Raw genomic sequence first — 25,753 nt, forward strand, 5'->3', positions numbered from 1 at the left:
TTAACGCCTCAACGCTCTGGACCGACAACGCTTGTGTTTTATCACCACATGTGTTTTACCAGCCAGCCCGGCGCAACACGCCGGGTTAACACTAGTTAATAACAATTGTAGGCTTTGAAACAATTTTAAGTAGAGAATTGAAATAATTGGGTGAGCCGTTGAAGTTACTTGGACCAGATATAGTGGGTGTAAAAAAGATAACATTAGTTATCGGATCAAATATCATCTGTTCGATGAAAGATCATTCTCATCATGATCAATTTATATTTTTGCTGGTAATATATTTTCATTTTCATATTCATTAAAACCGAAAAACGTGGAAACGTGGGAGCAATGACCGACGATTCAAACGTAGCAAGTTTAAAAGTTGCGTGGGCTTATCATTTTGTTAATAGTTTTTTAGTTGGGCTTATTTCAATAAAAGTCCAAAACTTAAACTTTTTACAATTAGAGCATTCTCATTCAATTCCCTACCATATATTCATGTATATATATATAGAATCAGAATCATGTGAGAATTTTTTGGGAACTGAGAACTATGAGAATTATTTTGGACTACAAAAAAACCCAAAAATAAAAAAAATCATAAAACAAAAAAAAAACACAAAAACAAAAAAAGTAAAACCAAAGTTCTTATTTATCATCCCGGTTTTTAAAAAAAAAAAACTTTAAAAAAAATTCTCAGTTTAGCTAAATTATACATATATGTATCCCAGTTTCTAAAAAAAAAACTTTAAAAAAAATTCTCAGTTTAGCTAAATTATACATATACATATATGTATAATATGTACATATATGTACACATATGTTTTTTTCCTATACACATATGTATAATTTAAGGTAAATAATAATGTACGTATGTGTACATTACATAACTAGAGATTAAATGAAAGTATACATACGTGTATAGGTATAATACGAATTAAAAAGAAAAAAAATCGGTTTTTTTATTATACATATATGTATAATATGTACAGACATGTTTTTTCCTATACACATATGTATAACTTAAGGTAAATAATAATGTACATATGTGTACACTACGTAACTAGAGATTAAATAAAAGTATACATATGTGTATAAGTATAATACGAATTAAAAAGAAAAAAAATTTGGTTTTTTTAATGAAACTGGAATGAAATATAAGAATTTTGTTTTTTTTTTACTTTTTTAAAATTTTTGTTTTATAATTTTTTAATTTTTTTAGAGGTTTTTTTTAGTGGTCCAAAATGGTTCTCAAAGTTCTCAATTTGCCAATGGTTCTCTTAGGATCGTTACCCTATATATATATATGTATATATCATATAACTACACTAAAAATTACTATATTTTATATCTCTTGTTCAATTAAATAATACTTTTTATACCTTTATCATTATCTTTTTCTCTTTATTTCACTTACAACCACTTTTAAAAAATATTAAAATATTATACGATATGAACAGTGTAACCCTAAATTTAACTTTCTCATATAATATTTTATCTCTCCTCTACTCACAACTATTCATAATCACACCATATAATTTACAAAACTCACTCATACAATGAGAATATGATGAGAACGCTCTTATAATTCTTTATCACCCTTCTGCTCTCGGTTCATCCCTGAGTATAAGACTCAAGCTCGTTTATTAAATAAGCATCAAGTTAGGTTTGAGCTAACTCAAAGCTTTTAAAGAGTTCCATACTAGTAGCTTGCCTCAGTTATCAAATCAACACACTGATCATTGAAGGAGTATAAAATGAAAGGAGACATTGAAGAAGCATTGAGCTAGGAGAAAATGAAATGATGGTTTCAAGGAGGGAGATGCATTTTTGTTTTTGGGTTTTTAGGTGATCTATCAATTGAAATGACGGATCCTACCATTGTTGTAGACTATGTCAGGGATTATCTGCTGAGTTGGACAATTCACACATGTTACGCCATTTCAAACGGAGGTCCTACTAAAGTAACGATTAGATCGATTGTACAAGTCACATTTCACCGAACACACTTTTCCCGTTGAGGGTCTCGCCATTTGAAATGATAGATCATGTATGCGTGGTTCCTCCATTTGAAATAGTGGAACATAGAGGAACTATCCAACTCACTAGTCACACACTGACATAGCCTACAACGATATTAGCATCCGTCGTTTTTTTCAAATGATGGATTACCTGGAAACTAAAACATTCCCATCTCTTTCTCTCCTAGAAACCACTTAAGCATTAATAAAATAAATATAATCCAACAAAACCCTAAATCTTCGAAGGAAAATTTGAATATCAAGTGATCCAGTTGGATCTATTATTCGGAATTCGGATCTTTGGATCCACGTGATTTAAACAAAATGGGCTAAAGTTGGGCTTAGGCAGTTTGGATTTTGCAAGTTGCAACATCACTGGATCATTGTATTGCGTTTGTGCAATTGAGCTTAACACTTAATAAGTCAATCTCTACCTACGATTATTTTTAATAATAATCTTTAAACGGGCACAAGTAAGAAAATAGTTGACATGCATTAGTTCTTTTATAGGTACCAATAAGCAAACTAACGTAGCACTAAATATGAAAACCAATTACAAAAAATGGAGCCAAAGTGTCATAAAAATAAGAGTAAAATGTGGTTTTCGTCCTTATAGTTTGTCAAAATATATAGTTTTAGTCTAATAGTTTTAAATCTGTGATTTTCGTCCTTGTGGTTTCATTTCACTTACAATTAAATTCGACCCCATTAACCCCGCTAAGTTTGGTCGTTAAACCCATCAGCGTGCCCCTCACGTGAGGGACAATTTTGCCCTCGTTTCTCCAAATAAACCTCAGCCCCTCATGCGAACTGGCTTGTGAACTAGGGTTGGGGATTATTTAGGGAGAAAAAGGACAAAACTGCCCCTCACGTAAGGGGCACGCTGATGGGTTTAATGACCAGACTTAAGTGGGTTAGTGGGGTCGGGTTTAATTGCAAGTGAAATGAACCACATGGACAAAAATCACAAATTTAAAACTGTTGGACTAAAATCACAGATTCGGACAAACCACATGGACGAAAACTGCAGTTTACTCTAAATATAACACCCAAAAATGCAAAAAACCAATTGGAAAAGAAAAAATTTTCAAAATAGCCATTTTTATCATCATTTTTCAACTTTAGCTATGGTTTTGAAAAAAAAAAATCCAAAATGGTCATTTTTTTCCGTCGGATCCAAGGTAAACAGGATTGAACCCAACAAATTAGATGACGCCTCTAAAATCTCGCGCACGTGTCATGATGTTTGGTCTTCCGACAAAAGACAAAAATAGCCTGTCGTCCAACGAAACTTGTTTCGTCTTTCGACGTAATACTTTCGACGTGATAGTTCATCTTATACATCTCAAACCCTAAACCTTCATAACCAACCTCCATCTCCATCTTTCTTATTTTCTCCACATAGTCAAGCAATTCCATAGTGTATATGCTTAGTTTTTTGAGGAGAAAACAACCATAGTTTTTGTTTTCCATGAATCACATTTGTTTTTGAGAATTCCGCACAAGAAAGTGACAAACCCTTGAGTTCAATTCGGAGAAATTCAATGGAAAATTAATCCGTTGGCTCCTTCACGCATCCGTCGGAGACTTGCCCAACACGTCAGTTCCACCGAAAAAACTTAACATGTGGCGAGTTATGATAGACTACATTAATTCGTCGGATCAATTCTTGTTTACATCGGATCCGACAGAATAATAGGGCTATTTTGGAAATTTTTTCGAAACCATGGCTATATTTGGAAAGACTTGGTCAAAATTGGCTATTTTGAGAATTTATCATTAAAAAAACAGGTAGGCACTATAGAAGATTTGAATTTGAAGTTATTCTGTTTTTAAACTAAAGGATATGGGTCATTTAGAAACATTAACAAAATACTTAACCCTCAATCAATTTGTTCACATACACGTTATGTTCATGTATAAGTTGGGATCATTGGTGTATTTTTCCATACTTGAGGATCGAAATACTTGAGGATCGAACATGTTACGCTTATGTATAAGTTGGGACTAACGGTGTAATTTCTCGAACATAAGCAACTTATACTTACCATATGACGATTTTCGTGTAATTGTTTCATTGAGATAGCATAGAATAATATGCCGAACATAAGTATACTTACCATATATGACGATTTTCGTGTAATTGTTTCATTGAGATAACATATAATAATATGCTAACGACATAATCGAACAAATACAGCATCCATTTTCTAAAGGATAGCCTTAGAACTTGTAACAGTTTGGTGACATCAAACATAAACTCCCTCTCTTTAAAATAGAGGCAATCATTTGCAAATCAAAACCAAACAAAATAAAACAGTAACATATACAAAGTATAAACCTTGCAAGAAATTAATCATTATTACTTGAAACCATCAACCTCAAACAAAGATCAAACCACGATTCGATCATGATGCTGCTAGTGAGCGAACGGAGATGCCGCAAAATGATGCTGGCCATCTGGGCCTCCTGGTGCAACCCTATCTGGGTTGGCACCGAGAGACCTTCTCTTATAGTATTCAAGATCAGACACTTTGAGCCCTAGCTTGCGCAACAAAAGTTGGCTTGAATTGTCATCAGGCATAGCCTCATTGGCATTGGAGGTGATGCACAAGAGGAAGAAGATTATGGATATTATTAGTAGCCCTTTTGATCTCATAGCATTTGCCATTAGGGTTTTTGAGCTAATTGTTAATATTTGCTTTTTTTGTTTTGGAGATTGTGATTGTAGAGACTGCATGAATATGCATAGTATTTATAGTAAGTTGGCAGAGATAAAATATATATAATAATATGTTTTATATATATATATATATATATATATATATATATATATATAGAGAGAGAGAGAGAGAGAGAGAGAGAGAGAGAGATGGATGGAGCCATCACCCATGTTAGTTAATTAGAATCTATGGAAATTTTTGAGTCATCATACACAAGATCTGAGTAAAACACAGGTGGATAAGATAAATTTCTATTTGACATCATTTAAATATGTGGGATTCCTTTGCAAAAAAGGTCTTTTGTTTAATGGAAAAAAGGTTTTCTTTTATATTATTTAAATATGAAGTATGAATAGAAACACCTGTAAATTTCTTGACTGACCCGTTGGATCGAAAGTTAACTCTTAAAATAGCTGACATTTTGGCATTTGGAAGGATAGGAGGGAAGCACTTATGTGCAGATCTGATAGAGGTTTTCCCGGTTGTGATCTTCTGTATTAGTGTTTTCACGGTGAGTCTGATTGCACTAAAACCTTCTTTATGCAAGGTAACCAAATACGAGAAATAATGTCTTGACAATCAACATGTGTTTATACCCTTCACATTTTATACTTTTGGTTTCCTAACACCTAAGGTTGTAGAGCTGTTTAATCGCGTTCAACGGGTCATGAATAGTATTGTAATGACCCCACGATCTATAAATGCTTTTTTTAATTGACTTAATTTTGCTATCCAAAAAAGGTTTAGCAACACAGCTCGTTGTTTGTTTGCCTTCTATGTAAACATTACTTTCTAATGAATAAAATGTATATTTTTTACTTTACTCATAAGATACTTTTGTAACAATAAGCAATTTACAAGAAATTTGATCATTTGATCAAGAGCTAGACATAGCAAGGACAAACTATTTTAGTGATTATTATAGCAGGTTAGAGGTTAAATTGGTGATCATATAGTTTTCTCGGGCAAAATAACTATATAATTTGACCTTAATCTAGTCCATTTTGATAACAATTGTAACTTCTTTCAATCAGATTTGAGAATCAGCACCAAATTTTGATCATTAATTTGATCAAGAGCAAGAGAGGAGGCTGGGACTTGGGAGATGTGACTTGTGAGGTAACATTAAGGTGGTAAGTTGAAGGCAGTGATGCTTTCCACCTTGAGGGATAGGCGGATAGGCCCCCCTTAAGGTTTGAAAGAACACTCAAGTAACCCAACAGATTCTTATGTTTTTCTGTGTTTAGTTTGACTTTGGGATGAAAGAGACTTTTATGAGTTTTTATCTTCAAATGGGCCCTATGTATGAAAATCAGACAAAAAGGAAAAACTTTTAATTTTCACTTTTATGAGTTTATCCCTTACATGTTGAATACTCACCAAAACTCTATCTTGAATTTTTAAGCTAAATAACACTTTTAATATACATTAACTATGATCATAATAATAGTGTTTTTCAACTAATAATCCAATTTATAGCTAATATTGAAGGTTTATCTTATCATAACTTGTTGTTTTTTATCCCACCTGTTTTTTTAAAAGATCCATTTTGACCTGACTCGCTTTAAGTTTTAACACGACCGCGTATTTTGTCCACCTCTAGACAATAAAATTCTTGTATTCACCAGTGGTTGAAGGTAAAAGAAAGGACACTCTAAATTGTTGAAATAAGTATCTAGATTTTGTGTTTTTGTTTGAGTTTTCATGGATAACTTTCGGATTGCAAAATCAAATTCAGATTAAAACTGTTTTTTGTGGTACTTGAAAATCATCGGATATGATAAGTTTTCAAAAATAAGTATGAAAGTTTATGTGAAAAATCACACCAGAATACGAAATGAACTCGATATCTAAAAGTAGTCCAATGCTTCCTTTATATAAGGGTTTAGTCGGTGTAATAAACCATCGCAACCCTTCATGAACGATATGACAGTTAGCAGGTTTAACTCTCATAACCGTCCGTCATTGGCAGTTATCAGCTTTAGCTAATGCTGCTTCAATTAGTTCATACCAACAAATTTGGTACAAAAACAATGCTTGATTTTAAAATTTTAATTGAAACTATAATATCATTAATGATTATTTTTTTGGTAAAAAGTTTAAATACACATGGGAGCAATGTGAGCTCCTTTATGATAAGTCATAACCACCATAATCACCACATGGTTACGGTTGTTAATAAGAAACAAAAACCTGAATTTTTGTTCATGGAATCACTAATTAGGCACTAAACTATATTGTTTATATATTATATTGCTTTGTAACATTAAGATTAACATTGCACTATGACTGGTTGCGGTGGCCTCGCTTAAAAGCATGAAGTTGGCACCTTTCTTGTCAAGAGATTGACTTAATCGCAAGATTTACAATCTTCGTTAGATGAGAAAAAAACCTCGTTAACAACCCTATTTGCTACACTTGCATTTTTGTTCTTGTTGGAATCATGCAGTCGCTTTGCTTGACCATATGAACTAGCCAACATCTTTGCCACACAAAAAACCTCTCTATAATGCTCTCTAGGACAACCTTTCTCATGTTACGTAGAGGTAATATATTATAAGGGTTTATTATTATATCAACTCTAGCTACACTTTTTGATCCAAGGTGAAAGCTATAAGTTTGCATATTCTACTTATCACATCTTCTTATTAATTTTTTTATTATTATAAAATTCAGCCGCCCCACATTTGTCCAACGTGGGATAACACGAGGGTAACATCCGACAATGGTCGGTTGAACATGTTAAGGATAATTTGTTTATACACGACAAAGCCTCCTACGTGGATTTGTGTACCCTTTGCAAGTTATATAATTTTTGCAAGGTCCTTTAACTTAACAAGAATATAATTTATAAAATTAAATTCGTAAAGCATCACTAATATTTGGAGTTAATTATCCAAGATCCATGTGGTTTCACGCGCCCATGAACTAGTGGTATGATGTTCTTCCTCATAAATATTAGGTTGTGAGTTCAAAACCTCACTAGTATAAGTTGTAAGGTAAAAGGTGGAATTTTAATGTTAAAAAAATTGTGGTTTGAGACATGTGATACTTTTGAGCTCTAAATTTGCGTTAGGGTGGATAGCTTATGTATTTTAAAAAAATAAACTATTATATTTTGAGTAATATATATTAATGTTTCTTATGATAGTCTTTTATAGAAAACTAAAAAAATAGTCCATTTGAGTCATTTTAAACTAACTTAACAAATTCTTAACAGGATTTAGTTTTATACCCAAATATGTTATAAAACTGAAAACACAAATCATAAATTTGCAACTTTTGAAGCATAGATCTAAAAGGTGTGACATGAGCTTAACCACACGAATTATTTATATAATTAACTATAATTTTATAATTAAAGACAGAATAACAAAACTTATTCTTTATGTTTGCTTGAATTTTCAGTGGTTGTCTTTACATTTATAAATGCCATAATTAAATACATTTATTCTTTTTTACTTTTATTTAATAAATAATCTGTAAAATTAAAATACTACCCGACTAAATTTAACAAGAAAAATTAATTGATAACCGCTAAAAATTCAAGCAAAATTAAAGGACAATTTTGTTATGTCATAATTAAATTGATAATTAATTCAAATTTTATAAATTTGCCCTTTATAATAAGTACTTAATGTGTTACTTTTTCAACTACCTTCAAACAAATGAGAACGCTTCTATATTAATTTAATCTAACTATACTATTAAAGTAATATAAATTGTCCACATGTTAATATAAGTTTACAAAACAATAGTATTTTTGAAAGTCATCCACACGGACCACACCATTTCTCAAAATATTGGTTAATTAAATGGAACTGTTATTATTGCGAAGTTATATATTTTAATAGTTTTGGGTAATAACTAATAAGTATATATTATGTACAATATATAACTATTATTAATACAATAAACAAATACTTTTATTACTTTTATAAATATAATAGTTTAACTTATTTGGCTAATATATACATGTGATTAGCTAATAGATCGTTGGACATGAACAAAACTAAAGAAACTTTTTAAATTTTCCTTTTAAGTAATTGAAGGGATATAAAATGTTAAGAGGTGACCTAATTACCTAAATTTGGTGATCCTTAATTAGTGGTGTTCACATGCCAAATACTAGTTGATTATTTAGGGTTATGTTTAACAAAAAGAAAAAAAAGGTTATGTTGTTTTGACTATATATACAAATATATTTATTCATAAATATATATAGGTTAAATAAAACTTATTTATAAAATAAGATAAATATAAATTATTAGATATATTAATTTTCAAAATCTTTGCACTCACATTCACTATCTATTTGTTTTAGTGCTTTACATGGCTGTATATTAGGTTTAAACATTTATGCATCTTCTAATTTTTAATATCTTTCCCTACACTTTAATAGGTTTTTGTTTCCTTCCCTTTGACTTTAATATGCTTTATTTTCTTTCCCTAGCTTTAAGTGATTGTACACAAGATTAATTTATTTGTACAACCACCTCTAATTTTCTTTCTCTTTATGGCTAGTATTGGCATGTTGCAACTGTTTAGTTTAACGATCTCGTCAAAACACATGGGTTCTAAAAGCTCTTTTTATTATGTGCAAGTTGGCTAGAACATTTTGACTTTACTTTTTCAATGTTTGACTCCGCCGCAACACGCGAGTTCATAAAACTAGTTGCTTCAAAATATCAAATATAATCATTATAATTAATAATTTGTCTATGGTCGCTCCCCATCCTCTCAAGCCATCAAACTGTTTCATTTGTAAAATTGAGGTCTCTCATGCATTTTACTCGAATTCACATGTATGGGTCTCACTAAACCCAGATAGCCTTAAACGGGTTATGACATCCCATTATACGAAAATTTTATCTCATCAAAGATTTGATATGCAAAATCCTATAAAACAGGATTTGCATATATTAAAAATTAATATTTGATTTTTTTATAAAAAGGATTTTATTTATAATCAGGCAACACTTTTATAGTAAAAAAAATAAGCGGGTTATGGGCCACATCAAACCCGGATAACCTTTAAACGGGTTACAACATTTCATTTATTTGTAAAACCATTCATCATAAAACCCTAAATAAATTTCTCAGTATGAATTTAGCTACGTTAGTGATTCTTGCTTCTTGTAAGTTTAACTTAAATGAAACGTTTCACAATATAATATCCAAATTATAATAAATAAAAATAAACACACATACACACACACACACACACACACACATATATATAAATTAAGTAGATGATTCATTCAATGTTTCATCCAAAAATGAAAATAACTTAACATAAATCGATCAAAATAGGTTAAAGTATATTATTAACTTTCTCACAGCAAATAAAACTAAAATTAAAAAAAAATATATTCACAATATTATAAACGAAAAATGTAAAACATCCCCATTAATACGTGGGATAATAACTAGTTATGTATAAATGAGTTATATCTTCAAGCTATTATAGTTTTCTTTTTCTTTCTCTTTTTTTGAACGACGACTTCCTTGTTTGTTAGACCATTGCACTCCTTAAATTTAAAGAGTTTTGTTGTTTCACTCTTGCTAGATTATGTTGTGTTAACCAGTTTCTGAATGTAAAGTTTGGCCGTTAATATATTAAATGCATTATTGTTTAGATATAATTAATTAATACTGACAAAAAAGAAAGTGCACCACCAGAAAACGAACTAAAAATTTGATGAAAAAGAAGGGAAACTGATGACATCTAACTTATCCAAACCGTTTTCTTTTCCTATGGTGGCTTTCATGTTAATTGATCAAGATTCCAAGACAACCAGAACTTTATGAACTTAAAAATTCCTTAAAATAAAAAAATTGTATTAATATTTGTTAAATAAAGGGAGGCTAGTTAAATAAACATAGATACATGACTCTACAGATCATAACATAAAATTTCAATCTTGTAATTTATGAAAAGGAAATTGAAGAAAATCTACACGAACACGATATTAGCTTGCATAGACAAGATGAAACACAAAAGTTACAACCGTTACGTACTTTTTACTAGACTGAATATGAGTCAAATTTTTATCAAGCAATTTGTAGGTACGTTTATTTCTGAATCAAGCGCAAGCTTGATACCAACAAACTCAGATCTATGAAATATCAATTGACATGATATTTAAGATCTAAAATAAAGAAATAAGATAAAAATGAGTGAAGCCGAACAATCTCAACTAACAAACATCATTTCCAATTGATAATAGCCAGCAATTAATATAGAAAACAAATATTAGAACTCTCATAGTAAAACCGGCACAAAATATGAAAAAAAGTAAGTTATAATTAAAGCATTGAATAGATCAACAGATTCTTACATTAGTAGGAATATAAGCCAAAACGTCTTCCGACTGGTTTAATTACATATAGAGCGGCCATAAATACTTGTTTTTAGATGTGAGTATTACCGGCCTTTTAATACATACACTCAATATTTTCTCAATAAAAGGTAGCATACTTATCATTTTATAAACGCTTTATAGTATCCTAAACTTGAATCCCTTGATTAAACCGTAAACTACCCTTAACTCGGATTATATGTATAATATGCACACAATGCCACCTTCTGCTCGAACATGGCTTTGAAAGGTGCAGTCAAGCTGTTCGTACGTTCAAATGACTCGACCAGAGGCCGTGCATTTATGTTAGAAAACAGAAGTAAGATAACACATAACCAAAGCTGGCATCTATCCATTTTGGATATATTTGCTAAGTGATCTCATCTCATACCTATTTATAGCATACATTTGTGTCATACCGCGCATGCGTAAGGTAAGCCAGTGATTAAAACTAGAGAAAAAAACAAAAGTTAGTGACATAAGTGTGTGTTGCATGACAACGTTGGACCTGTAGAACATCAAAGCAGTGTCAATGGAATCCTATGGAATAAATTAAATCCAAGTTCTCCAATCCTAGACTAAAGCATGTACGGCTGTAAGTGAAGGTCTACTCAGCTGGAACAACTTACAAGTTGAACATCCTCAAGGAATATGATGTAACCTACGTTTGGTATGGCTTTGTACTTGTTGAAAGGTTCGAAGGGTCAAGTTTTGATCATCCAACCCACCCACTTAGTTCTTTAAATAATGAACTAATATAACTCTTTTTCCATATTAAAATGATCTATAATCATTTGTAACTACATTGTTAATTCTTTTGAGCGGCGATGTGCATCCAACTCAACGACGGATCTAGAACAAAATTTCAGGGGTAAATCAAATTTTTTAACCATTTTTTATAAATGTAAACGAAACAAAAATAGAAACATGATAATAAATAAATTTAAACACATGGGTTGCAAATTTCTCCTATTTGGTTTTTTGAAATCTTGAAATCAAGCCATTACAACATCTTCTTTTTACTTTATCAAACGTTTCTCTTTCGACCGCACAAATTAGAGTATTGTTCAAATACTCATCACCCGTTTGATCGTGCAAATCCGTCTTGATAAGCTTCATTTTAGAAAAATGTCTTTCAACGGTTGTGGTTGCAACCGGTAAAACCAACGCTAACTTCAATGTTCGGTAAACCGGAAAGCATACAACTTTTCCTTTGGATTATCAAACATTGATGCTAGCGTTGGTTTCCTGTTGCAATCGCAACTGTTGAAATGGGTTTTTCTAAAATGAAGCTAGCGAGTCCGGGTTTCATTTCAAAGTAGCCTCTTGGACTGAACCTACCTTCTTAATAGGATTTGCCCAATCGAATGGGTTATGAGTATGAACAATGCTCTACTTTTTATGGTCGAAAAAGAAACGTTTGATAAAGTAAAAGAAGAGGTTGTAATGGCTTGATTTCAAGCTTTTAAAAACCGTACATGAGAAATTTGCACTCCATGTGTTTAAATTTATTTATTATCGTGATTCTATTTTTGTTTCGTTCATAAAACAAATACGGTTAATGGATTATTGTGTTTTAATTTATTTGGGCTTTAAACTTTGGTTGAGCTTAAATTGGTTTGAACTTTTAATTTGGTTGGACTTTAAACAAATAGGGGTAACATTATACTTTTTCAGGGGTAGCAAAATATAAAAACCGACAAAATGAAAAAAATTGCACTACCGACGTAAAGTTGAGGGGTAGCGGAGGCGACCCCAGCTAAACCTACAGGTCCGTCCTTGATCCAACTAGGGAAGGTTTCAACCCGGGCTTTTTTTGGGATATCATTCAGGTGTCTTACTACTAGATCATCTTGTGAGTTGTGATGGTTTGTAATTGCATTATAATTGAAAGTGCGATTTAAAAGTACATGAATTGAGTCTTTTGACATCCACAAGTTGTAACCTATTGTAGCTTTGGTTTGCATTGTACCTGAATGAACACAAAAAAATCGGCCAAACAATGTATTGGTTTGAAGTATTTAATTAAAAAGATGTAAACTATGAAAAAAAGGTCTGCTCAACCATCATAAGAGAGACGTTGACTTGCTTTGAAGGTTGACACGACAAGTCGAGAACCTCCTCGTAGAGGAATGCTTATTGATTAACGAGAAACTCGTAAGTTATTATATGTAATACTAATTGATTGTTTATAAAACTAAAATATAAATATCTACACTCCTAGTTAATTCTTCTATGTTGTGGGTTTTATGGAAGACTCTGAAGGGGTTCGTGTTTGAACATAAGTCGGTTTCATTCGTGCAAGTGGTGGAAGATGTCAAGGTCCTTGGGTATCTTTGGGTTTGAAATCGGTCTAGGATCGTTGTTTGGGAGGATTAGCGGTCTTTTGACCTTATTTTGTTTGTAAATTTTATGTTTAATTGTGTACAATTTTTATTTGGTGGTGTTGGATGGTTGGGTTTAGCTTTTGGCTGCCTCATATTACTAAAATTTTGTTATACGTTAAGAAAAAAGCACTCGCTAATTAAATATTGTTTACATATTATTCATTTCATGTTTATTATTATTATTTCACAAAGTTATTATTCGAAAATAGGTTATGATTTTTTCTTTGGTGTCAATCTAGTTCCTCATCTCTTCTCGGATTGTGTAAAATAGTCCTTCCTCCTTAATGAGCAAGTATGAGATAGAGTATTGGTAATCTCAATCTTACACCTGATTATAAAACCGTGTACCCATACCTCTCTCTCTCTCTCTATTACCAGATTACTCATTACTTAATATCGAGTATACATGCTAGTTCGTTAGAAAATTACTCATTGAAATTTCTGGTATGGCCATGAACATAGGGCTAATTTGTCTAAACTCCGTGCTAACAAACAAACAACCTGTTTTGACCTGCCCAACGCGACCCGTTTGGCTGTTTTGCATCCAAATTTCCATCTAATATTATGTATGCTAAAGTGTGAATTAGCAAAACAAAAAGACCAGACAAAAATATTCCTCATAACACAATCTTTGGTTTTGTCAAATTAACTATTTTTGACTCCACCAGTGGGAAAATTAAAGAAATAATATGTCATCTAAACAAAATGTAACCAAAAAAACATAAACAAAAACATACACCATGTCAACATACCACCATATGCAACAACAGTAACTCCTTCACTCGTAAGATCCGCAGTTGAAGTTCCTCCTCCTGTTGCTGATACTGCAATATTCAACACAATTTCAATGTATGTACCTTAACTTTTAATAACTTTATAATAAAATCAATGGCAAATTTAGCAAATAAGGCAAATTATGAATTTATTGATATCAACTATAACTAGTAGATTAAAATTTATGTTCATTAAACGCTTATTTTAATAAAAATAATACAAAATAATCAGAATCCTGAATTTTCCTACTTAAAATTGATTATGTATTCAATGACCATAGATATATATACCCAATAGAGTTTTTTGATTAAAATTTATGTTCAATAATGCTAATTTTATTAAAATAATAAAAAAAATCACAATCTTGAGTTTTCCAACTTAAAATTGATTATGTATTCAAGGACCATAGATATACCCAATAGAGTTGCCACTTTTAACCGAAACCCAACCCGAGAAAATCCAAACCCGAATAGAAAAATCTGAACCCAAGAAAAGGCTAATCTGAACCCGAACCAAAGTCATTCGGATTGGTTCTTGGGTTTGATTTATGGGTTTCAGGTCAACTCGAAAAATCCAAATAAATTTTTTGTTATAAATAAATAATATTATTAGTAGGTTCAATCGAGTTCGATTATGGTATATTTTGTTTAATCAATTAAGATGCTGAGGCTAGGGGTGCAAACGAGCTCAGCTGTTCACAAGCAACTCGAGCTCAGATCGATAAAAGTAAAAAGTTCAAAACAAGCCGGGTTTTTTCAAGCTTGAGCCGAGCCCGAGCCTCAAATAAAGCTCGTTTAGTTATCTAGCCCTAGCTCGATCTTTGTATGGAAAGCTCGTTTAGGCTCGACAGCCATAACATGCCTTGTGTATTTTTAAGTTTGGCCTCTTTTGGACTTCATTAAGAGCTCGAGCCAGGAACTCAACAAGCTCGTTTAAGGTTTTTCTTCAAATATAAAAATAAAAAAAAATGTATGTAAATTAATTCCTAACTAATAAACGAACCGAGCCCGAGCTTGAGCACTCGTAAACGAACCGAACTAGAGCCTAGTTGAGCTTAGGCTTGTTTACACCCCCTAGTTAAGGCTGATTCAATAACAAGTTCTATTATGGTATAATTTGATCGATTAGCATATTCAATCAAGTTTGAGTTTGATTATGGTATATTCTGATTGACTTAACTGTTAAATTGAGTATGGTTTAGTTGGTTATGGTACATTCTATTCAATTGATTATGATATATAACTATAAGTAAAAGTTTGTTTGTTATTTACTTAAATACTCGAAACCTGATTAACCTATCCCGAAAAAACACAAATCTGAAAAACCTGTGAGAGATTTGAGTTATGTTTCGGGTCTAGATTTAAAACTTCAAAATCCGAAAAGCCCACCCCTCTAATATGTAAACCCGAAACCTTAAAAACACCCAATGTTTCATATTTTAAATTACTTCTCTAAAAATAGTACTTCAAAATAATAATAAGTTAACCATTCTATAAAATCTAAAGGGGTGTTTGGGATTCCTTAATTTACCCTTTTATAACTTTTCAATAAGTTAATAAGTTACAAAAGTGTAAGTTATTAACTATTCTTCTCTCTCACATCAAAAGTAATCCAAAGTTCCAAACACCTTATTACTTTTAAAAAATTTAATAAGTTATAAGTTGGTGAAAATAAGCAATCCCAAACACCCCCTAAATTACACCTAATTGTTATTCAAGGTTCAAATCACATTTCTAAAAAATATATCAATCCAATTTACCACCTAATGCCCAAAAATAGTAACAAAAATACCAACAAAAAACACTTACCTTGATGGAAACTTGCAACCACCATGACCTAAAAACCCTAACACACTTCAATTAAACTCAACCTCAACACAACTAACATCCAGTGTTGTAACAATATTGGCCTGGCGCTGAATAATCCCCGAATAATCACTAGTTGCCACCCCACCGACTTGTAGCCGATTAATCCCCATTTGTCCAAAATTGGTCAAAACTGAGAATTTTATACATAAAATTTGGAATATATATTTATATTTGAAAAGTTACATATAAATTCCAATCCGATTAATCCGATTAATTGCCGGTCCCTAGTGCCAATGTTGCAAAAATCTCAACTAAGTGCCGATTAATCGCTAGTCCCCACTTCACTGGTTAATTTTGGGCTAATCGGCCAATTAATCGGTCAATGGTCAAATGCGGTCAAAATTAGGATTAATCGGACTTAATTGGCTTTTTCTGATGAGATTCTGGCCAAAATCGGCATCTTCCGACGAGATTTCATCAAAAATAATTCCGGCGAGTTTCCATCCAATTTCCGGCCAAAATGTGTTTGTCTTTGTATAAAACTAAAAATTACATATAAAAATGTGTGCATGTATATATAAAAGCTAAAGTTATACACAAAAGTCCTATCCGATTAATCCCGATTAATCTGGATTAATCCCTATTAATCGCTACCCACCTCACGCACGACTAGCGATTTTTACAACACTGCCCGGCGCACAGCTACTATTACAACATTGTTAACATCTCAAACAAAAAACTAAGTAAAAAAAGAAAAAAAAAAACCATTACTGGGATCAAGTGACGTAAGCGCAGCAGTATTAGCAAAGTTACAAGTATCCTCCGTCATCCCATTCTTGGTACAATAATCATTAAACACATACGACGCCGTTTTCCTAATATCACTCCCATCGTAGCATGGCCCACCTTGCTGGATCGGCGTGCAGTCGGCCCCACCGGTCCCACACGCCCAGTCTATGGCGGATTGAAGAGCCGAGTCCTCCGCGTTGTTCTTGGCCACGCACCAGAGGTTTAGTGAAGCCGGTTGTTGTTGCTGTTGGTGTTGGTGGGTGGTGAGACTGGATGACGTGGCGGCGGATATGAAGAGGAAGAGGAGGAGAATGTGTGGAGACTGGGTGGAGAGTGGAAGTGGAAGTGTGGAACTGAAACGTGTGTTTTTTGGTTTGGTTTTGTATGGTTAATGATTAATGATATGACCGTTGGGTTAAGTGAGAGAAGGTAGATCGTGTGGGGTGAAATGAAATGAAATGAAATGAAGTAACCGTTTTCTATTGGGTTTTACTTTAATGAATTAAAATAACTTTTTATATTCAAACACCAACCCTGGCTCGTATAACTCTTGTATGACTCGTATAGGTGGTTTTTTTTAACTTAAAAATACAAAACATAGGAAATAACAGCTGCCATGGTTATAAAAAAAAAACACGTCATTTAAAAGTGCATATTTTGCTTCATACTAATTAAACAACACACGAACAACAAGAGTGTTTCAAAGTGTGTGCTGTTTAATTTGTATGTAACAAAATATGTATATTTATATTATGTGTTTTTATCCAATAACCATGTCAGCTATTGTTTCCTATATTTTGTATGCTTTTTTAAGTAAACAAAAATGCCTATACGAGCCAAGGAGCATATACAACTCATATAGGGATTATACGAGACAACGAAGAACCTGACACTCGCTGACACAAACTGACATAATTTTAGACCTATACGACTCGTATAACCTTTACACGAGCCATATAAGTTTACCTAGTGCCAAAATAAACAATCTAGTATCGATATACCAAGCCTTTTTTAAGTTAAAAGAAAGTGATCTTTGGGTAAATTTCTATGGAAGAATCTTGAAGGTGCATGATGATTTGCTAATTATTGTTTATTTAAATACTAATTTAATTGAAAAAAAAACAACATAATCTTGAAATGAAATTAAAAGTTAGAGTTAATGGCCATTTTCGTCCCTGTGGTTTGCTACTTTCGCCACTTCAGTCCAAAATTTGTATTTTTGTCAATTTAGTCCTCATAGTTTTAAATATTAGCCAATTACATCCTATCCGTCTAACGGCATCCAGTTATGCCGTTAGTTTAAGGGTATTTTTGTCTTTCTCCTTTTTATTTTGAGTTATTGGTCATTTTCGTCCCTGTGGTTTGATACTTTTGCCAATTCAGTCCAAAGTTTGAAATTTTGTCAATTTAAGTCAGTTTTTTTCTATAACCCTAGAGAGCATTATCCAAGCCCAAAACAAGTCTGCATTTACTCTGTCGACAGCAGTAATCATACCCCCTCCTCTCGTATTTAGTTTATAGACGGTTCCTAAACTCTCCCCCATGGTGGAATTCAATGGTAAAGTGGTCAAAGCAATTCCGTGAAACCGAATTGTACGGAAAAAACTAAAAATCGTTACTTTGATGAATGCATAGTATTTAGGGTTTAGAGATTAACATATCATAACGAAAATCTGGGTCGTAATCAACTATTATACATTAATCAACAAAACAATTTTTAGTTTTTTGTGTATAATTCGATTTCAGGGAATTACCTTGACCACTTTACCATTGAATTCCACCATGGAGAAGATTTTAGGAAATGTCTAGAAACTAAATATAAGGGGGGGGGGGTATGATTACTGTTGTCAACAGAGTAAATGCATACCAGTATTTGAGGTTGCTCGATGGTTTTGGGCTTGAATTATGCTCTTTAGGGTTATAAACAAAAAACATAAAAAATAAAAAAAACTGAATTAAACTGAACATTAAATTGACAAATTTTCAAACTTTGGACTGAATTGGCAAAGATATCAAACCACAGGGACTAAAATGACCATTAACTCAAAATTAAAAGGAGAAAGACAAAAATACCCTTAAACTAACGGCATAGCTGGATGCCGTTAGACGGATGGGACGTAATTGGCTAAAATTTAAAACTATGAGGACTAAATTGACAAAATTAAAAATTTTGGACTGAAGTGGCGAAAGTAGCTAACCACAGGGACGAAAATGGCCATTAACTCTTAAAAGTTACTATAAAAAGAAAGTTATAACCAAATGAAACCGAAAATAAGAAGGGATGAAAATAACGATACGAGAATACTAATTATAATTGTCGCTATATTTGTTCTTAAATTTCGGCGTTTTCTTTTTTCTTTTTCAAATTTCACGGGTACACTGTGTTAAATGATAGCAGGCGTTTAAATTTTTAAGTCAAAACTTTCAACTTTATTTATTGAACTTTGGATTGGATTAAGATGAAGACAAGACTTTGTTTTTTATACTTTCTTTTTGTCTCTCTCGATTGGATGAACTGGTTCCTCACGAATCCATCTCGTGGTCTTTATCATTAAGATTTATATGAGAACGTGTAGCTGAATCGGGTTGCGACAAGACATAATCATTGGAAGTTGACGCTTTCGACCATTTATGCGATCGACTCATCAACAGGATGAGATGCCACTTTGAGCTTTTCCTTACAATTTTTCAAGGTTTGTCCATATTAACGAGTGTGCCTCAACTAAGATGTCAACGACATTTGCATCGCTTGTTTTTGAACAATCATTTGAAAGCCGGTTGGAGAGAGTTAAATTGTTCAAGATTTTGTCGAGTTGTCATCCACTCACCCTGATTTTTGGTTCCAACATTCTCCTCGATCCATCCTTGTGTGAAATTTTCACGGGTCGATCCGACACCAAAACACATCACTCTTTTGATTATCACCTATTTAGAATAAAAAAAATTAAATAACTTACCCGTCCTTGGATCCTCAGAAATGTTGACCCATGCAAGAGCCAATGTCAACTCCTCGTCACTCGTTTGCCTTTCAATTACTTTTTCTACAGACTCACTTTCTGATTGTTTTTTTTTGTGTTTTTTTTTGGCATGCTCGACTGCATTTGTTGGATCATATGTGGGTTGTGTCTTCCAAAGGGGGCGGTAACCGTTGTCTTGGTGAAAGAAGTTAGGATTAAAGATGTTTGGGTCGTGTTGGGGATTTTGGGTATGGTACAACGGGTTGCTTGGGTCGTGTTGAGGAAGGTTTTAGAAAAAAAGGTTGTTTGGGTCATGTTTTATGGGTTCATCTTTGGAGTAGAGTATTTGAGCTTCAAAATATATTTAAAAGGGGAAGAAAGGTAGGAGATGTAGATAGAAAATCAAAGATGCCAATAAAAAATAGGTAAAAAGGTTATTATTTATAGATTTTTAAAATTAATTGTTTTGTTTTAAATGGCCAACGGATAGATTTTTGAGTTGGAGACCTCACCTCACCCCCAATGGTTCTCTTTTGCTCTCACGCCTTTCATCGAGTCATCAAGATACCACCCTTGCCCTTTGGCGCCCTCAATTTTAAAATTGTAATGGTGTTTAGCACATTTGCCGGCCCTGGTGATACGGCAAGGAGCGTGGTTCCACTGCACCCAGTCTTAACATACCATTCATGCGTGTGTGTGGCACAAAATGCATTATGACTTGGTTGAACTTTCGTCCTTCTCTAAACATAGTTTTGAATTATTAGAACAAAAGGACGTGTTGGTGTCTGAATCGATAGCCATAGACATGAAAGCACAAAACAAACAAGATGATGTTGAATAATTTGTCTTACAAATTTTTCTTCATTTTTTGTTGTGTCTAGCAAGAAAGGTTAATCCCAATATTACTGAATTTTTTGTAACCATCATGAATAAATGACATAACATACACAATAGGCATGAGCGTATAAAAACAGACAAATGTATATAGTAAAATCATACACAATATAAAAATAATTTAAAATAGATAATTAAAAAAATATATAAAAATGAAACAATGTTTTATTCCGTGAACAAAAGCACATGGAGCAAAATGAGTGGTGGTAGGCCCATGAGTAAATGATGGTGCATTCGCATAGTAGTATTGTAGAGTGTCGGGATATATCAATGGATCATATTTTGGTTCTTCGTGTTTAACCCATCAAGAGTCAGCACGGTACAACTTTCACTCTTAACACCTGTAACGCGGGTGAAGTGATTAAGTTTGTGTTTTGAAAACTGTGTCAGCCACAAACCTTGTCGTTGTAGAGCAAGTTTGTGGCAAGTTTACATCTTTAAATGATAGGCGAACAAGAGGTTGTAGGCTAACGTATCACATCACTCTCAATCTCTCACATCATATATCTATACACTATATGTCTACAAATTAATATTTTTAACGAAGTTTATACAAGTTTGTTGTTGTGGAAGAAAATACTGATTTTTGAAAAAGTTTGGAAAATGACGTGCACATGATGTGACGGTTTGTTAATGTTTACCATTGCGGATGCTCTTAGGCTGGTCGTGGAAGCGTTTACCCTCTCCACGTCAACCACCCACCATAACGCCGCCTCCGTCTACCCCTTAAATTGTTAACCCAACACCACCTGCCATGAGATCATATGTGAACAACTCATTCTCTTCAAATAGTTGTTTTTTTTTTCCGAATTTGTAACTCATCACCTTCCAATTTTTTTATATAGTATTTTAATATGTATCCAAATTTTAGCTTAACACATGATACTAATTATTGTCCCATACTACGTCTAAGTTATTCAAATACCTTGTGACTCAGAACTCACTCGAAAAACTCGTTTGAAATTAGCTCGTTTACAAATCAAGCCAACTCTGACTTGTTAGAAACCAATATGAAATACTTTTCTTTTTAAAAGAAATTATAAAAAAATACATTTTCAAATACAAAGAAATATAGTATATTAATGATATTATAACTTAAAAAACACTTAGAAAACATTATTTTATTTTACCGTAAATAATGCATGTTCCTACTACGTTTGGTACAACATATATCCATTGATCGATGCCGTACCGCCGCGAATGAACTAACCTATAAAATATTTCGCACATCACATATTTTATACATATAATAACGCATTTTTTTAACCCTTTGTTAATTTGGCTCCAAATTTGCGATCAAAGTCTTGCAAATACACCGTGCCATCAACGTCAACCGAAACTTATGTCCACCAAACATATATGTTAACATATTCAATCAATTTCAATAATAATCAAATCACTAAACAATTACCCTCTAACTATGGGCAACTCACATCACCATAGTGTTGATCCACTCTTAGTCGGGGTTCTCGGGGTCGTCTCTGGCGCGATTTTAGTCGCTTTAATCCATTGCTTAACCGTTAATTGTCTCCGTAGTGGTCCCCACACCATGACCGAGCCAGCTAGACCGCCAAATATGAATCGTAGTCCAAGAATTCGGGTTGCCCGTGACAACAACTCAAGATTACCGCTCCCCGTTGGTACTAGTGACACGAGCTCAAGTGGTTCGTCGATGTTGTTGGCCGTTCATAAGTACTCGAAAGAATTTAAGGAAGTGACATGTGTGGTTTGTTTGGGTGAGTTTGAGGAAAATGAGGAGGCTAGAATAATGCCGGAATGTGCACTTGTTTTTCATGTTTCATGTATTGATATGTGGCTTTTTTCGCATGATAATTGTCCTCTTTGTCGGGCTAATGCTATACCTCGGACACATGATGTCCTTATATCAATTTTGACTTCTAGACCCGTCGAGTAAATGTTCTGAATTTGAATATTTATATACAAAGAATGGTTTGACATAAGTTCGTTGAACATGGTTTTTGTGCATGTTAAACTAAATCTTAGGTTAATCATGGAAATTTCGTTTGTATCACATCATCGTTCGTGATCAGTCTTCTTCTACACTCATTAGATACACTTATTATATTCTTTTAATAAATGTACCACATGAAAACTTTTAAGTTCTAAATTCTAACACAGACACATAGCTCGCATATAATTTCCATGGTTTCTTCTAAATATAACTTTATAAAAGATGGGCTCTTAGCTTTTATAAAAGTTTCTCAACCGGAAATCCTTTTAAATTTTTTGAAAGTAAATATGTATATTAATTAATGCACAATAAAATCGAATTCACCCAATTTTATAAAATTGCCACGTGGCATATAGGGATAGGGTCGTTAATATCACGCATATCATTGCAAAATTTAGAGAACATCTACCCCCGGATTTAGTTGCCTATACCATATCGAACATCCTGTATAATCCACGTCAACCCTTACTCATTCTATTTTGTCTTCTTTAAACCCCCCTACAAGTTTGGTTTTAATTTGAATGAGATAATGACCGAAATGTCCGTTTGACCAGGTCAACATCAATAAAATTCTCATTGAACCAACCTTTTCTAAAACAACCACGCCAAATCATGTCGCTAACTTTTAATCATTAACTCGACGTGATTTTTAGTCAACCAAATTTTGTCATTTCTAAAACCATTGGTTCAATGATATTATGTTAGCGTCTCACAAAACTTTTTCGACATCCGATGAGATTATACTTTGGCTTCCTACGAGATTATAATTTGGCTTCTGAAAAGATTATTTGTATTCCAACAAGATTACTATATAGAAGTGGCAGACTCTGGTTTGCCATAAATCTCATCGATATAATGATTATAAAGTCAACAGGTCAACAAGTTTTAGACCGAACATTTTAACAAAATTAGGTTGGTCAAATAAAAACCCTCTTGACGTGGATGAGTCAAATCGACATTTTGGTCATTACTCATTACCCCTTCGTTTATCCTGACAAACACGAGAGAGAAAAAAAAATATTTCGACTGAAGATTGCCATTTCTAAAACCTAAGGGGGTGAAGTGATTTGTTTTGGATATAAAATTCAACTCACACCCTTCTTCTATCGTGTTCATGTAAACCACCTGCACACGATAATAAAATCCCTAAACTGTCTATTAACAAGACTCAACTGCAACCCTAAACCACCGTCACCGACCACCACCACGCAAACACAGCATTTATTGGTATGCATCTTCTTATCTTTTTCAAGATTTTTATTATATTCAAGATTCAAGAAACACACCCTTTTCATATTAATAATCATACATGTTGGATTTTAGTTTTAAACATTAAATCATCATTCAATTAATATTCTTTCATTGCTTTCTTGATTTACTCAGGACAATAATAATATAATAATAATAAGATGGAGACTAGCCACAATAGTTCAACCTCTGACTCCACAACTAGGGTTCTTGAAACCGCATCTCCGCCGTCCACAACCACCGCAAACGGTGGTGGACTTCCGGCATGTGCATCGTGCCGCCACCAAAGAAAGAAGTGCACCCAAAAGTGTATCTTGGCACCGTTTTTTCCTGCTGAAAAAACCCAAGAGTTTCAAGCGGTTCATAGGGTTTTTGGGGTTAGTAATGTGACAAAAATGGTTAAGGGGTTAACCACTGAAGACGCGAAAAAGGCGGTGGATTCGCTCGTCTGGGAAGCGAATTGTCGGGTGATTGATCCGGTGTTGGGGCCGTTAGGCGAGTTCCAAAGGGTTTGTGAAGAACTCAAGTTTTATAAAACTCAACATCAGTTAGCCAATATGCATAATAGTAATATTCGTCAAGTTCCGATTATGCAAGATATGGTTTTGTACAACAATAAAGGTGCACAACAACGTTTGATAGGATCATGGAATGGTGAGAATAATAATAACAATACTGATGAGAAAAATAATAATAATATTGTTAACAATGGTTCTATGTTGGATTACATTCAAAGTAATGGTATGTTCAAGTACTTTGAATCTTTGCAAACTATGGAGAGATTAAAGCAGGAAAGAGATCAGCAACAAGAAGGTTCTCCGGTTCATCCGCAACAACAAATGATGAATGACTTTGGTCGGTTTTAAAGGCTAGGAAGGTACTTAATTGATTTCTTGTTTATCATTTGAAGATTAGGGTTCTAACCATTTGAAAAGTGAAAACACTATTGTTACCTATATTTTTAGTTTGATGACTTTTTGTTGGGTATAATGTCAAGTATGTTAAGGCTAGAAGATGTGTTTTGATCAGTCTCATTAGTTGTAAATCATGTTAATGATTAATCAATGATTGTTAATTGCTTGAGGAGTAATCTACATTGTTTAACTTTACTAATACATACACACTTGTAATTATTTATATGGGTTAGGTTATAATAGGAAATATAATTTTTGTAGAAAGGATATGAAGTAATCTTGTCCATTGAATTTTAAGATGGAGGGTTGAGATTAGTTTAGGTGGAAATAATGTGTGAAAATAAGGGGAATGACATAAAAGGAATAAGACATTTGTTGACTTTCTTTTTCCACATGCTAGGCACATGCTAAATTCCCCCATCATTTTAAAAAGTCCATGACTTTTTTTACGACGTTTTTATTGAAAAACAAATTCACCATAATAACGAGTGTCTTTTTATCTTTTATATGAGTACCATATTGTTATATAATAATTAAAAAAAAAGTAGTGGGTTTTTTACAAATTGTGTTTTACAAAATTGTGTTATACAATAGTATTTTTCATTGTGTTTTTTACATTGTGTCATACAATTGTGTTTTTTATTGTGTTTTTATCATTATGTTTTTTTTTTCATAGTGTTTTTTTCCATTGTGTTTTTTACATTGTATTTTTCATAGTGTTTTCCATTGTGTTTTTTGGGACTTTTACGGCGAGGTGGTGGCGGTGGGTGACGGTTGTGGTGGCGGTGGGCGGTGGAGTGGTGGTGGTTGTAGAAGATGAGTGAAGATGTAATTGGGTTTTTGAGATTAAATTTGGTAGGTTTTGATATTAAGGTGTTAGACTAAAATACTATCATTCCTAGCCTTCTTAGAAAAATCA

The 25,753-nt window shown here is 33.0% G+C and overlaps 2 protein-coding genes across 2 annotated transcripts; both read left to right on the plus strand.

Annotated features, from left to right (window-relative positions):
* The first annotated feature begins 22,120 nt into the window (after positions 1 to 22,120).
* Positions 22,121 to 22,615, plus strand: LOC143594276 (uncharacterized). Its single transcript, XM_077073620.1, has one exon. The coding sequence runs from the start codon at positions 22,121 to 22,123 to the stop codon at positions 22,613 to 22,615; it is 495 nt and encodes a 164-aa protein (XP_076929735.1).
* A 1,460-nt stretch (positions 22,616 to 24,075) lies between these two features.
* LOC143594278 (uncharacterized) lies at positions 24,076 to 24,786 on the plus strand. Its single transcript, XM_077073622.1, has one exon. It carries the CDS (start codon positions 24,082 to 24,084, stop codon positions 24,784 to 24,786), a length of 705 nt encoding a protein of 234 aa, XP_076929737.1. The 5' UTR covers positions 24,076 to 24,081.
* Positions 24,787 to 25,753: the final 967 nt, after the last annotated feature.

The sequence above is a fragment of the Bidens hawaiensis genome, unplaced genomic scaffold (assembly GCF_021521415.1).
Source record: "Bidens hawaiensis isolate Kalapana, Puna unplaced genomic scaffold, B.hawaiensis_p1.1 tig00043450_1, whole genome shotgun sequence".
NCBI lineage: Eukaryota > Viridiplantae > Streptophyta > Magnoliopsida > Asterales > Asteraceae > Bidens > Bidens hawaiensis.

What these genes read in the sequence shown, in the direction of transcription:
- LOC143594276 (XM_077073620.1), top strand. Translation starts at nt 22,121, where the DNA reads ATGGGCAACTCACATCACCATAGTGTTGATCCACTCTTAGTCGGGGTT.
- LOC143594278 (XM_077073622.1), top strand. Translation starts at nt 24,082, where the DNA reads ATGGAGACTAGCCACAATAGTTCAACCTCTGACTCCACAACTAGGGTT.